General features: G+C 47.8%; 1 protein-coding gene across 1 annotated transcript; it reads right to left on the bottom strand.

The window, feature by feature from the left end:
* Window positions 1–1,139: 1,139 nt before the first annotated feature.
* Window positions 1,140–5,398, bottom strand: LOC112645895 (ral guanine nucleotide dissociation stimulator-like). Its single transcript, XM_025425459.3, has 6 exons — window positions 5,163–5,398; window positions 4,665–4,775; window positions 3,869–4,062; window positions 3,235–3,294; window positions 2,141–2,334; window positions 1,140–1,903 (listed from the first exon to the last, which is right to left on the bottom strand). The coding sequence occupies exons 1-6, from the start codon at window positions 5,298–5,300 to the stop codon at window positions 1,395–1,397; spliced, it is 1,206 nt and encodes a 401-aa protein (XP_025281244.3). The 5' UTR covers window positions 5,301–5,398; the 3' UTR covers window positions 1,140–1,394.
* Window positions 5,399–12,789: the final 7,391 nt, after the last annotated feature.

The raw sequence follows: 12,789 nt of genomic DNA, 5'->3' as shown, positions 1-12,789 counted from the left end.
TCTGTCCCTTTCGGCGCCCTCGGGAACCCCAATTAAACGTGGATTTTTCCTTCTGAGGCTGTCATTTATTTCCCTTAACCTATCTTCATGGTCATTTAATTGTCTTTCTCTTTTTTCCTCAGTTTCCATCCTTGCCATCCACTTGTCTTCTATGTCACTCACTCATTCTTCTACCTCGTTAAACCTCGTCGTTAGGACCTCTAGTTTGGATTGCATCTCATTTAATTGATTTTTAATTTCGGCCTGATTAGATCTAAATCTGCAGTCATGAAGTCTCTTGAATCCTTTATGCTTTTTTCTAGAGCCACCAGTAGCTTTATAATTGTGCTTCTGAATTGGCTTTCTGACATTGTATTCGAAATTTTGTAACTCTGTGGGAGAGAGGACTGTTTCTCTCTCTGTGAGATCTGTGGGAGATTCTTTGTTTTGAGGTGAGTTTTTCCTTCTAGTCAGTTTGCTCAGTGCAGAGTGGCCAACAACATGTTGTACTGGAAAAAGGAGGAAAACAGAAAAAACAAAGTAAAAAAGAATAAAAAAGGGGGTGGGGAAACAACAGAAACAAACAGGAAAGAAAGAACAAAGGGAGTATCCTCTGATTCTATATACTGTAAATCCCTCGACTTCCCCTGGAACTTTCCAGTGGTGCTTGGTCAATAACTTGCTTTTCCCCTGACCTTCCAACTGGCCTTCTGGGGGAGGGGCCTGCTGTGCTGATTCTCAGGTGTGTGCACCTGGGGGAGCTGCCCAGCCCTCTGCCAGGTCTACAGTTCAGTGGGATTCTTTATCCTGGGAGGCCCCTGCTCAGGCCCAGGTACAGGGTGACACCAGGAGGGACAACCACAGTGGCGGCGGCCAGCTGTCCAGACCTGGAGTCAGCTCCCACAGTAACTACTGCAGCTCCTAGAGCACACGGGACTGGGTGCTCCAGGGTAGGGGCACGATCTGCACAGCTCTGGGCCTGGCTGCAGGAGTGACCCGGCTGTCCTGTGTCCTCCCAGCCTCTGCCTGTCCTGGGGGAGCCCCGGATCCTCGGCTGTGTCCCCTGGTCACCTGGGCTCCGGGCCTGCAACACTGTGAATGGACCTAAAGTACCATGTTGTGTAATTTAAAAGCATCAGAGTCAATTTTGTGTAAAGTTAACTTATCCTTTATTACAATAAAACTCTATAAGCCATTATACAGGTTAAAGGTTAAAGAAAAACTCAAAATATAGAAACAGTGAAATAACAGGTGAGGGCAAGCCCCTGTTGGGCTGCAGCCATCACGAGCCCTGCGGTGGGAGCTGGGGCGAGCTCCCGAGGTGGTCAGGGGGCTGCTAACGGGTCAAAGCAGGTTGTTCCGGAGGCAGGTTGCAGGTCTGGCCCTCTGGGGACCCCGATTGCAGGCACCAGGGCCTACTCCTCCGGGGTGGCCATGGGAGCAGGGGGCTCCTCCTCATCGGGGCAGGGAACCATAGGTTCGAACAGCACGTGCACCACCTTCACCTCAGGAACCAGCATCTCTGCCTTGACCAAGTCCTCATCTCCAGCAGCCACTATCCCTTCAGACCCTGAACCTTCCCCAGGCTCCACAGTGGGAGCTGGGGCGGGCTCTTCGGGTGGCTCAACGGGTTGCTCCATCCCCGAGGCCAGTTGCTCCATCGAGTTAGGAGGTGGCTGGGGCACATCCACGACCTCGAGAGCAGGGGGTGGCGCCTGCTCCTCCTCCAGGGCTCCCAGGGGTGCAGGGGACTCCTGCAGGGCAGCAGTGACCACTATCTGCAGGGGCTTTGCCTCCCCAGCAGGCGGCTCATCGCAGGCCAAGCCCTCAGCCCCAGCAGCCAGGCCCCACGGGGCAGCAGGCCCCACGGTCGGAGCTGGGGTGCACTGCAGAGTGGGTTCAGGGTGTTTTCCTCGGGCCAAAGCTGTAGATCCAAGAAGACAAAGTATCACCACCAGGACGGACTGTCCACGTCCCTCCCAAATCAAGGCCACTCTTCCCACCACTCCCCGTGTGTGAGGGCAAGAGCCCTGGGAGGTGTCCCCAGGCTGCAGCCCGTGGGGTGGGGTGTGAGCCCACCCCTGCTCCCGGCCCAGCTGCACGGAGGCTGCATCCGCGGGCCCCCCCTGTCCCCAGCTCGGCCACCCCCAGTCCTCCTCACCCCCAGCCTCTCGCTCCGCTGCATGGAGGCGTCTGAATTGCCTCAGGTGACGCAGGGCCCGGAGATGCGCATCTGTGCCTGGCATGTGCTGTCTTAGTATTTGGAGGAGTTTTATAAGGGAGGGAAATTCTGGGAACTGATGAAAGTCGTCCCCATAATAATTCAACCATATTTCCATCATGAAGGAGATGGCCCTGGGGAGGGACAGGCGGGCACAGGCGTCAGAAGACAGGGCTCCGTCACATGCAGGTGTCCCGGGGAAGCCCTGCAGGACCCGGGGCCCTGGCTTCCCGCGCGGGGTGTCGGAGGCCAGTCCTGCTCCTCGTCCGCCTGCCACCTGGCGGTCCTGCCTGCCACAGGCCTGCTCCCTGAGGAGGGGCTGGGATGCAGCCTCTGTGCGGGGAGCCCAGGCCCAGCGGGGTGACCATCACCATCTCTCCTGGAGAAGCGGGGCTCCCTCCTCAGCCTGGTCCCTGCCCACCTGCCCCTTGAGTCCACCGGCAGGCATCAGGGGACGGGGGGCGTCTGGCCTGTCATTGCCCTCACTGCACACACTGTCGCTCTGGGAAGCTCCAAGGCAGGAGGGCTCGGGCTCTGTGTCCTGCCAGGCCTTGCCAGGAGCCGCCCAGGACCGCCACCTTCCCTCCTGTGGCTCTGGGCTGCCTCCCTCCCGAGGGGCCCCCGGGGGTGTCCTTCCACTGACTCTAATCTCCCATCTCCCACGGGGCGGGGGCCGCCTGGTCCGGGAGCCCTCACCGGCCCTCCTGAGCACCTGCTGTGCCCCCGGGTCCAGGTGCCACCAGATTGGGGAGTGCGATGCTCCCCACCCCCTCTGCTCTGGGTCCCAGGTGTGGGGCAGAGAGAGGGTTGGGGGGGATGGAGAAGGTCTCCCTGAGGGGTCCCAGTGCCTCCCACCAAGCCCGCACCCCATCCACCGCTCTCCTTCGCTCTTTTCCAGAAGGGGCATTAGACCTTTTCCCTGTCACAGGAATTGCAGATGTGTGGGGTGAGGGGGCAGCCCCCCACCGCCCCACAGCCCCTTCGCTGCCCTCCAGGAGAGGGAAGGCCCTCCTGCAGGAGCCGGAGTCACTCACAGTTTCCAGCACTGCAGGACCACATCGTTGTTACCCCACGCATCTGCGATGCACCCATACCTAGAGGAGGGCGGGGACATCCCATGAATCGTCCTGTGGATGCAACCTCATCATGGGGGCTGTCACCCTCTGACCCCGACTAGGCCGGAGCCCCGGGGGCCGTCAGCTCTGTGCGTGAGGCCACGGGCAGCTCCGGAAGAAGCGCCCACACCTGCTGGGGCCTCCTGAAGGCTTGAGCATGAAAGGGTCCGGCCAGGCCCATGGCCCATATCCTAGTGGGCTTGGGGGGTCCCGGGGTTCCCCGGTCTGGCTGCCCCAGGACACAGACCCCCGATAGACTCTCAAACCTCCCTTTCAATGGGGAAACAGGCCGCTCAGGACCCTGGTGATGGGGGGGAGGGGAGGAGGCACAGGCCTGGTCACGGGGAGGAGGACGGCTGCTGAGCACAGGCACAGCCCCTCTGGCCGACCCGCCACAGGCCAGGCCCCGGGGCTGCCCTCCAGGACCCCCGCTAGGCCCTGGGGGACCCTGCTCCAGGCGGGGGAGCAGCCCGAGGCCGGGAAGCTCACACCATCCCCAGCCTCCCCAGCAGCAGGTGGCCCAGCCCTGGGCTGCGGAGGGGCAGGTGCTCACTCGGTGAACAGCAGGTCCAGCACCTCGTCCGTGGTGGCGAATGTACGATAATCCTCTAGAAAGCTGAGGACGTAGATGACGTCCCTGCGCTGCAAGGCGAGCAGCAGTTGTCGGACTTTGTACTCCAGCAGCTCCGTCCGGGTGAGCTTGGTCAGGACGATCTGATGCCCCCTCCAGGCCGCGGCCCCTGCACCCTGAGGTGGGACAGAGGGGACGTGCAGCCTGCAGGGAGCCGCCCGGAGGCCTGGGATCCCGCCCCGGCAGGCCCTGCGCTGGGGCCCCGTGGGCTTGAGGAGCTGGGGCTCCCTCTCCCGCTCAAGCTCCCTGCCTGTCTCTTACACAAACAGGACCAACTATGCAACAGAGAAACAATCTCAGAGGATAAATGTTCAAAATATTTGGATCAGTACAAGGACCTCCAGAGACACAGAGAGAGAGACCGAGAGAGGCAGCCGCACAGACAGAGGGAGAAGCAGCCCGTGCAGGGAGCCCAGGCGGGGCTCGATCCCGGGCCTTGGAGATCAGGCCTGGGGGAAGGCAGGCGCTAACCCCCGGGGAACCAGGCCTCCCCTGAGGGCTCTATTCTGATGTTCCCACACATCTGTGCGCAGGGACTCTGCATCTGGCCCAGGCAGGGGCAGGGCCATGGGGGCAGGTGTGGGAGGAGGGGATCCAGACTCATGTGGGAGCAGGAGTGTCGGGGGGCCCAGGGGGTAGCAGGCTGGCTTCTGGGACCCGGGGCCCTTCCTGCCGCATCGGGGCCCGGGTGTCAGGGGGGCCCAGCCCCTGCACTCACCCTGAGCCCGCGCTGGCCTCTGGTAGCTGCGCAGGGCACCTCCCTGCTCCTGGAGGCGGTGGGGCAGACGACCCCTTCCTCCCGCTCGCGCCCCACGTCCCGGGTGGAGCTCTGTGGAGACAGTGCCCGGCAGCCAGGCAGGAGGCCTCAGCGCCCAGGTCTGGCCCCTCGGCTGGGCCGCACCCCCAGCTGCCTCCACCCAGACACCCCACAGTGCAGGCGGCACCCACCACCCCTGGAGAGAGGAAAGGGATGCGGCTGCAGGGCCTCGGGGTGACTCTGGGGCGGGTAGAGGACCTCAGGAACCCTGTTTCCCCCCTGTCCACCTCGACATCAGGGTGACCCTGAAGGGATCCCCGGGGAACCTGCCACCCTGCAGCGTCCCCCAGCCTGGATGGGACCTGCCCACACATCCCTGGTTCCCTGAACCTGAGGAGGAAGGAATGGGGCTCGCAGGATGGTGGCACAGGGGGCCTGGCCTGGCCTGCGCTGTGTTACCTGACGGCGCCTCCGGATCACCGCCCTGAGGCCTTGGTACCTATGCTGGAGCCACTGCCTACAGCATAGGAACAAGCCGCACCCCTGGGGTTCCTGGGAGCCAGAGCCCCCAGAGGTGGGCCGGCAGCAAGAGAACATCCTCCAGTAGCAGATGTCTCCAGCCAAGTGAGCCTGAGCTGGGGCTGCACTGGATGCGGGTGCCTGGTTACGGGGGTTCCGAGTTCTGTTGGGCTCTGTGACACGGCAGTGACCTCACTTCCTGGGACCCCCTCCCTGACCCACTCCTGGAGGAAGCTGCAGGGGCAGCGCTCGTGCTGCCGACGCCCCCCCTCCCTGCAGGCGAAGGCCTGTGCACACAGGGACACAACCACACCCCTGTCCACAGGCCCCAGGGAAGGACTGTGTGCACCCAGGGCCCAAGCCTGAACACACGCCTGGGTTCAGACACGACTGTCCAGTCTTCTCCGGTTTGACCCTGGAGAAGCTGTTGTGCCCGTCGGGGATGGTCTGCATCTTGCCTGTGGGACAGGGGTATCCTAGCGGGTGCTTCCCCCAGACGTCCCCAGGCCACTGTGGCCTCATATCTATGACCTTGGAGGCGGGTGTCACCTGCAGGACATACCTCCACCCACACGTTCTTCCTTGGTGTGTACATGCGTCCAGGCCCACGAGGTCCTGTGTGCACAGGACTAACACACTAATGTTACCTATATGGCAGGGCTGTTTAGCTGTAAAATACTGCAAAAAACTACTTATTACAATGTCTGCTATTTATTGGTGTCACCAGTGATGTCAATGATAAGAGTCTTTTAAAAAGATACTTTTAAGATTATACTTTATTATACAGCTCTAAAGCCACACATGTTTTAAAATCCTAAATCCACATTGGGCCAGAACAGCTGGCTGATAAATAGATTACATTCCAAATATGTGTCAGTAGACACCATTAGCCAAATTGAAAAAAAAAATAATAGAAAAAGAGAGGCACTTTCTAGGGACAGTGTCCTTTACATCTCAAGACTATGTCTTGTTTTTTACATGTGGTATCTTATAGTAGTTGGAATTTTTGGTATTTTAAATAAAGGGATTATTTTCCTCAAACACACACACACACACACACACACACACACACACATGGGCACCGGTACCCTCATTCTGGAGGCCCAGAAGATGACAGTCCCCCCGGGGCAGGGATGGGCAATAGCTCCCCACGATCCTAGGCTCCTGAATCCAAGGCAAACCCTACAGAAGGTGTCGGGGTCTTGGCCTAGAAGGGGTGAGGCCGTCCTCATCCTGAACCCCTGCCTGTCGTGCGTTCCGGGCCCTTCCCTCGTTTCCCCTGGGTGAGCTGTGGACGGCGGTGCCCCCAGTGGGTCGCCCTGACCTGGGCCCTAGGAAACCTGCCGTCAGTCGCAGAACTGAACGTAGACAGGAGGCCCTGACTCTCCAGCCTGACCCCGACTGAACTGAAATCATGTGGTGTGTCCACGCACACTGACCGAGAAACAGAGACACGGACACACACGCAGACACATGTGCAGAACCAGGAAGTTGGCAGAGGAGAAGCAACATCATTGAAGATCATTAAATAAAAAAAGAAAGAAAGCTGAATCTCGAATGGAGAAAATGGAGCAATTAAAATAGAATCATGAAAAAATAATTCATCAAACCAAAAAGCAGAAAGAGGGATAAAGAGGCAGGAGCACATCGGTGACACAAAGCGGCAAGCCTCGAATGTGAGGATGATCGTGCCTCACGGACTCCACGGAACACAAGTCGAGCAACAAGCAGCACCTTCCAGCAAAGGCCTAAGTGGATTATTTTGTGTTGTTTTGATTTAAAGATTTTTATTTCTTTATTCATGAGAGTGACAGAGAGTGAGAGAGGCAGAGACATAGGCCGAGGGAGAAGCAGGCTCCATGCAGGGAGGCCGACGTGGGACTCGATCCCAGGGCCCCAGGATCAGGCCCTGGGCCGAAGGTGGATACTCAACCCCTGAGTCACTTGGGGGGTCTAGACTAAGCTAATTAAAATTTACAAGTGATTGTGAATACTCTGTAATGTGGTGAAATTTCTGTTTACTAAGAAAGAGAGGGCACCCTGGGTGGCTCAGCGGTTTAGTGCATCTTCACCTTACACCAAATACAAAAACTAACTCAAAATGGATTAAATCTAAATGCAGGACATAAACTAAAACCTCTTAGAAGAAAACATGCAGATAATCTTTTGACCTTGATTTTCGCATAGAATACTTCAATATGGCACAAAAAGTACTGGACTTCAGTGTTAAATGCTCTTGTTCTTCAAAGGACATAATAATGAAAATAAAAAAGCAATCCATATAATGGGATAAAATGTTTGTAAATCATATACCTAATGAGAAACTTATTTCCAGAATATATGAAAAGCACTGATAAGTCAATAATAAGTACAAAAAGCTCAATTTAAAAAAAATGGGCAAAGGATATATAAATAGACATTTCTCCAAGGAAGATCAGAAATTGCTGATAATTACTTGACAAGATACCCGACACATTTTCAATTTTCATTGTATCCATTACCAAAGCATCTAACCATACCGTGAAATAGACTCCTATATGTACCACACCGTACAGAACAGTGCCGCTTCCTAGATACTTAATGCAGTTGTTCCTCAGGACAATCCTATAAAATAGGTATCATGGTCCCCATTTTATAGATGAGGAAATTGAGGAAAAGGTACCTCATCAGAGTTTTACAAAGAGCAGGACGTAGAACTAGGATTTCATCTCAAACTTTTATTAAGTCCACAAGTCCAAAGATGACTTTTAGAGCTGTAAACTTAGTATTATATTAATGTTTTGGTCTATTCAGAGTTTTTCAACTACAAGGAATCTGAATTTATAAATTGTAAGTTTTCTAGAAATATTTGCTTTTTCTAAATGATCAGAATAATTAACAAAGTTTTATTCTTATATTTTCATAATCTCCTACATATGTAGGTTTATAGACCTACAACCTTTCTCATTATAATAAGGCTTCATTCAAATTTCTGTTCTCCTTCCTTTTTGGTGGATTAAGATTGATGAGATTTGGTGGATTAAGATTTCATTTAGAAATTAATCATTTTATTTTATTAATATTTTATATTTAGAAACATTTTAAATAAATATACTTAACAATGGATTTACTCTACTTTTTATTTTTATCCATTATTTTATTTCTGTTATTATTATTATAAGATGTTTTAAATAATTATGTTTTCTGAATTTCTGGGAAAAGTTTACATTATTTTTATTATTTCTATTCTATTCTATTTTATTTATTTATTTTTAGAGAGAGAGGGAGGGAGAGAGAGAGAGAGAGAGCAACCACAGGAGTTGAGAGGGAGGGGCAGAGGGAGAGAGAAAGAGAGAATTATAAGCAGGAACCACACCCAGTGTGATATGGGACTCCATCTCATGACCCTGAGACATGATCTGAGCCAAAATCAAGAGTAGAATGCTTAACCAACTGAGCCATCCAGGTGCCCCTAATATCTCTATTTTAAAAAGCTTTAGCAAAATTTTTCTAAGTGAATGAATGTGTACTATTCTCTTTTTTTGCCATTATTTTTCATTTATAGGGCAAGGTCAGTTCCCATCTGATGGATGTCAATAACCATAGCTGATGATGATACTTGGTAATACGCTTTGTTTGACTGCACAGTAGTAGAATCCTCTTTGCAGACTTGCGGCTGGCAAGACAATTGTTTCAACCTCCAGTTACCATTAGGCTCGTATCAATCATATTTCTTCTACAGGAAGGGTGGCATCTTTCACTTCATATTCTAGATTCTATATTGTCTCTGTGCAGGGGATGCAACATTATCCCTCTTTGGATGGAATACTAGTAGAAATCACCAGTCTCCTTTCATAAAGGATTGCACTGCACTGTACTGCATATCCCACAATATTCAATCAATTCATTATTAGTTCTATTTTCTCACTATTTTTTTCTGAAACTTAAAGATATTTAAATTGGCATATAAATCCAAAAAAGAACTCCACAGAATATTTTGTGAAAAAGACCTGGATACAGTGCTAGAGATGGTGTCGTCACAGTGCTTCTTCAGAGATACTTGGCACAGTGCAGCAAGAGTTAAATGAAAAATGAGAAACCATTTGAACGGTGACCACATTTAGAAATCTATCCTAAAGAAACCATTAAAGATATTCAGAATGTATATTTAGTATTATTTAGATCAGTAAGATAACAGCTGGAATTACATATTTAAAACAAAGGCATTTAAAAATAATTATGTGTTATATGTGTGATAAAGCATTAAATTCTACCCTTGAAAACAACATTACACTATGCCTTAACTAACAAGAATTAAAATAAAAATTTAAATGAACAAAAATAAAAATACAGGATAAAATAACACTGTTAGAGATTATAAGGAGTTCCCAAAAATCTTTTATTAGTGAAATTCATTAACATGAAAATACTCCAAAGTTAATGTTAAATGAAATAAGGGGTTAAAAACTGAAACAGAATATGTATATTGCAGAGAGATGAAAGATAGCGTTTTGAGGTGACTGTTATTATTCTCCTTATTTTTTCAAGATTTTCCAGGTTTTTTATGATATGTATAAATCACTTCTATCACCTAAAACTTATAATTAAATTATTGTAACAATAAGTTGGAATTAATTTTATTGGTTAATTTTTCTTCATTCTCTGAATTTATTCTGGATACATATTGATGAGCAATCAAAGTTCAGTGTACTCTTGTACATTGTTAACTGTAGACTTTATTTGTTCTCTCATCTTATATGGAAGGCAACAATACAAACTTACTATAATATAATACCACTACCAGTTTCTTTGTATATTATGGTTTGTGTAAATTAAATGAAATTAATTAAATATTAATTATATTAATTATTAAATATTAAATATTATTAAATATGAAAAAGAAGAAAAATCAGAGAAAATCTTTAGAAACAATGACAAAACAATAATAAAATGACAATAAATATTTATCAATAATTATCAAAAGACACAAGATGACAGGCACACCTGGGTAGTTTAGATCATTAAGGGTCTGACTTCATCTCAGATCAGGATCTTGGGGTCCTGGGATTGAGCTCCATGTTGAGCTCCCTGCTCAGCATGGAATCTGCTTTGGATTCTCCCTCCCTCTGCCCTTCCCACTCATGGTCTCTCTCTCTCTAAAAAAAAATAAATAGATATATATTTTCAAAAAGACATAGGGTGACAAAATGGATAAAAAACCAAACCCATCTAAATCCTGCCTATGAGACTTATTTTAGATCTAAAGACACATGCGTATTGAAGTGAGTGGTTAGAGAATCATCCATCATACAAATGGTTGTCATAAGAAAATCAGAGTAGCAATATTTACATCAGGCAAACTAGACTTTATTTTATTAAGATTTATTTATTTATTTACTTATTTGAGAGCGAGCGAGAGAGAGAGTTGCAGGGAGAGTCAGCGGGAGGAGGAGGAAGAGAATCTCAAGCAGACTTCTTGCTGAGCACGGAGCCAGATACGGCTCCACCCCATGACTCATGAGATCATGGCCTGAGCTGAAACCAAGAGCCAGATGCTTAAATGGTTGAGTCATGCAGGCACCCCAGATAAACTAGACTTTATTTATTTATTTATTTTTAATTTTTTTATTTATTTCTGATAGTCACACAGAGAGAGAGAAAGAGAGAGAGAGAGAGGCAGAGACATAGGCAGAGGAAGAAGCAGGTACCATGCACCGGGAGCCTGACGTGGGATTTGATCCCGGGTCTCCAGGATCGCGCCCTGGGCCAAAGTCAGGGGCTAAACTGCTGCACCACCCAGGGATCCCTAAACTAGACTTTAAAACAAAGATAGTTACAAGTGACAAAGAAGGACACTATATAATAATAAAGGGGACGACACAAGAAGATATAACAACTATAAATATTTATGCACCCAACATAGGAGCATCCAAATACTTAAAACAGTTAATAACAAACATAAGGAAGTAATCAATAATAATAATACAATAATAGTAGGGGATTTTTATAAACCATTTACAGCAATGGAACAGATGGATTTAACAGATATATTTAGAGCATTCCATCCTAAAACAGCAGAACACACATTTTATCAAGTACACATGGAACAGTCCCCAGAACAGGTCAGATATTAGCCTGTAAAATAAGCCTTAGCAAATTCAAGAAGATTAAAGTCATATCATGCATCTTTTCTGACCCCAGAAGTACAAAACTAGAAGTCAACTACATGAAAAAAAAGATCTAGAAAGAGCACAAATATAATGAGACTAAATAATGTGTTATTAGACAATGAATGGGCCAACCAGGAAATTAAAGAAAAAATAAAATAGTACACAGAAACAAATGAACATGAACACACAATGCCTCAAAACTTCTGGGTTACAGCAAAAGTGGTTCTAAGAGGAAAGTTTACAGCAATACAGGCCTACCTCAGGAAGCAGGGAAAATCTCAAACACCAATATTATACCTAAAAGAACTAGAAAAACAGCAATAAACAAGATCTAAAACCAGAAGAATAGATATAATAAAGATTAGACCAGAAATAAATACTATAGAAACTAAAAAAAAAAAAAAAAAACAGATCAATGATAAACAAAATTGCAAATGAGAGAAGAGAAATAACAGCCAACACCACAGAGATATAAACTAATATAAGAAAATATTATGAAAAACTACATTTCAACAAATTGGATAACTCAAAAGAAATGAGTAAATTCCTAAAAGCACATAAATTACCACAACTGAAACAGGAATAGAAAATTTGAACAGACTGATAACCAGAAAAGAAATGGAATCAGTAATCAAAAAAACCCTAATAAACCAAAGTCCAGGACTAGAAGGATTCACAAGTGAATTCGATGAAACATTCAAAGAAGAGTTAATGCCTAGTCTTCTCAAAGTATTCCACAAAATACAAAAGGAAGGAAAACTTCCAAATTCAATTCATGAAGCCAGCATTACCCTGACACCAAAATCATATAAAAATACCACAAAAAAAGAGAACTCCAAGATCATACCTTTGATGAACACACACGCAAAAATCCTCAACAAAATGGTAGCAAGGCAAATCTACCAATACATTAAAAAAAAAAAATCATTGACCACAATCAAGAGGGATTTATTCCTGGGTTGCAAGGGTGGTTCAATAATTCACAAATCAATCAACATGATACATCACATCAATAAGAGAAATGGATGAGAACCAGATAATCATTTCAATAGATGCAGAGAAAGCATTTGACAAAGTTCAAAATTCATTCATGATAAAAACCCTCAATAAGTGGATTTTAAGGAATAAAACAAATGAACAAAGGAAAAAAGAGAAAGAGAAAAATCAAGAAACAGATTCTGAACTATAAAGAACAACCTGAGGGGAGGTTGAGGATGAGTTAAGTAGGTAATGGGGATTTTTTTAAGTGGTAATGGGGATTAAGGAGTGCATTTGTGGGGCACCTGAGTGGCTCAGTCAGTTAAGCCTTAGAATCTTGGTTTCCACTCTGGTTATGATCTCAGGGTCCTGAGATCGAGCCCCACTGGGCTGTCGGATCCAGCAGGGAGTCTGCTTGAGGATTCTTTCCCTCTGCCCTC

This window comes from Canis lupus, chromosome 34 (assembly GCF_003254725.2).
Source record: "Canis lupus dingo isolate Sandy chromosome 34, ASM325472v2, whole genome shotgun sequence".
NCBI lineage: Eukaryota > Metazoa > Chordata > Mammalia > Carnivora > Canidae > Canis > Canis lupus.
Note: the sequence above shows the minus strand (reverse complement) of the source record. Positions and strands in the feature narration are given on the sequence as shown.

What these genes read in the sequence shown, in the direction of transcription:
- LOC112645895 (XM_025425459.3), bottom strand. Translation starts at nt 5,300, where the DNA reads ATGTTCTCTTGCTGCCGGCCCACCTCTGGGGGCTCTGGCTCCCAGGAA. An exon ending in GAGGCCAGCGCGGGCTCAGG is followed by an intron (nt 4,063 to 4,664) that starts GTGAGTGCAGGG and finishes GTCCCACCTCAG; the next exon opens with GGTGCAGGGGCCGCGGCCTG. An exon ending in CTGGACCTGCTGTTCACCGA is followed by an intron (nt 3,295 to 3,868) that starts GTGAGCACCTGC and finishes GCCCTCCTCTAG; the next exon opens with GTATGGGTGCATCGCAGATG.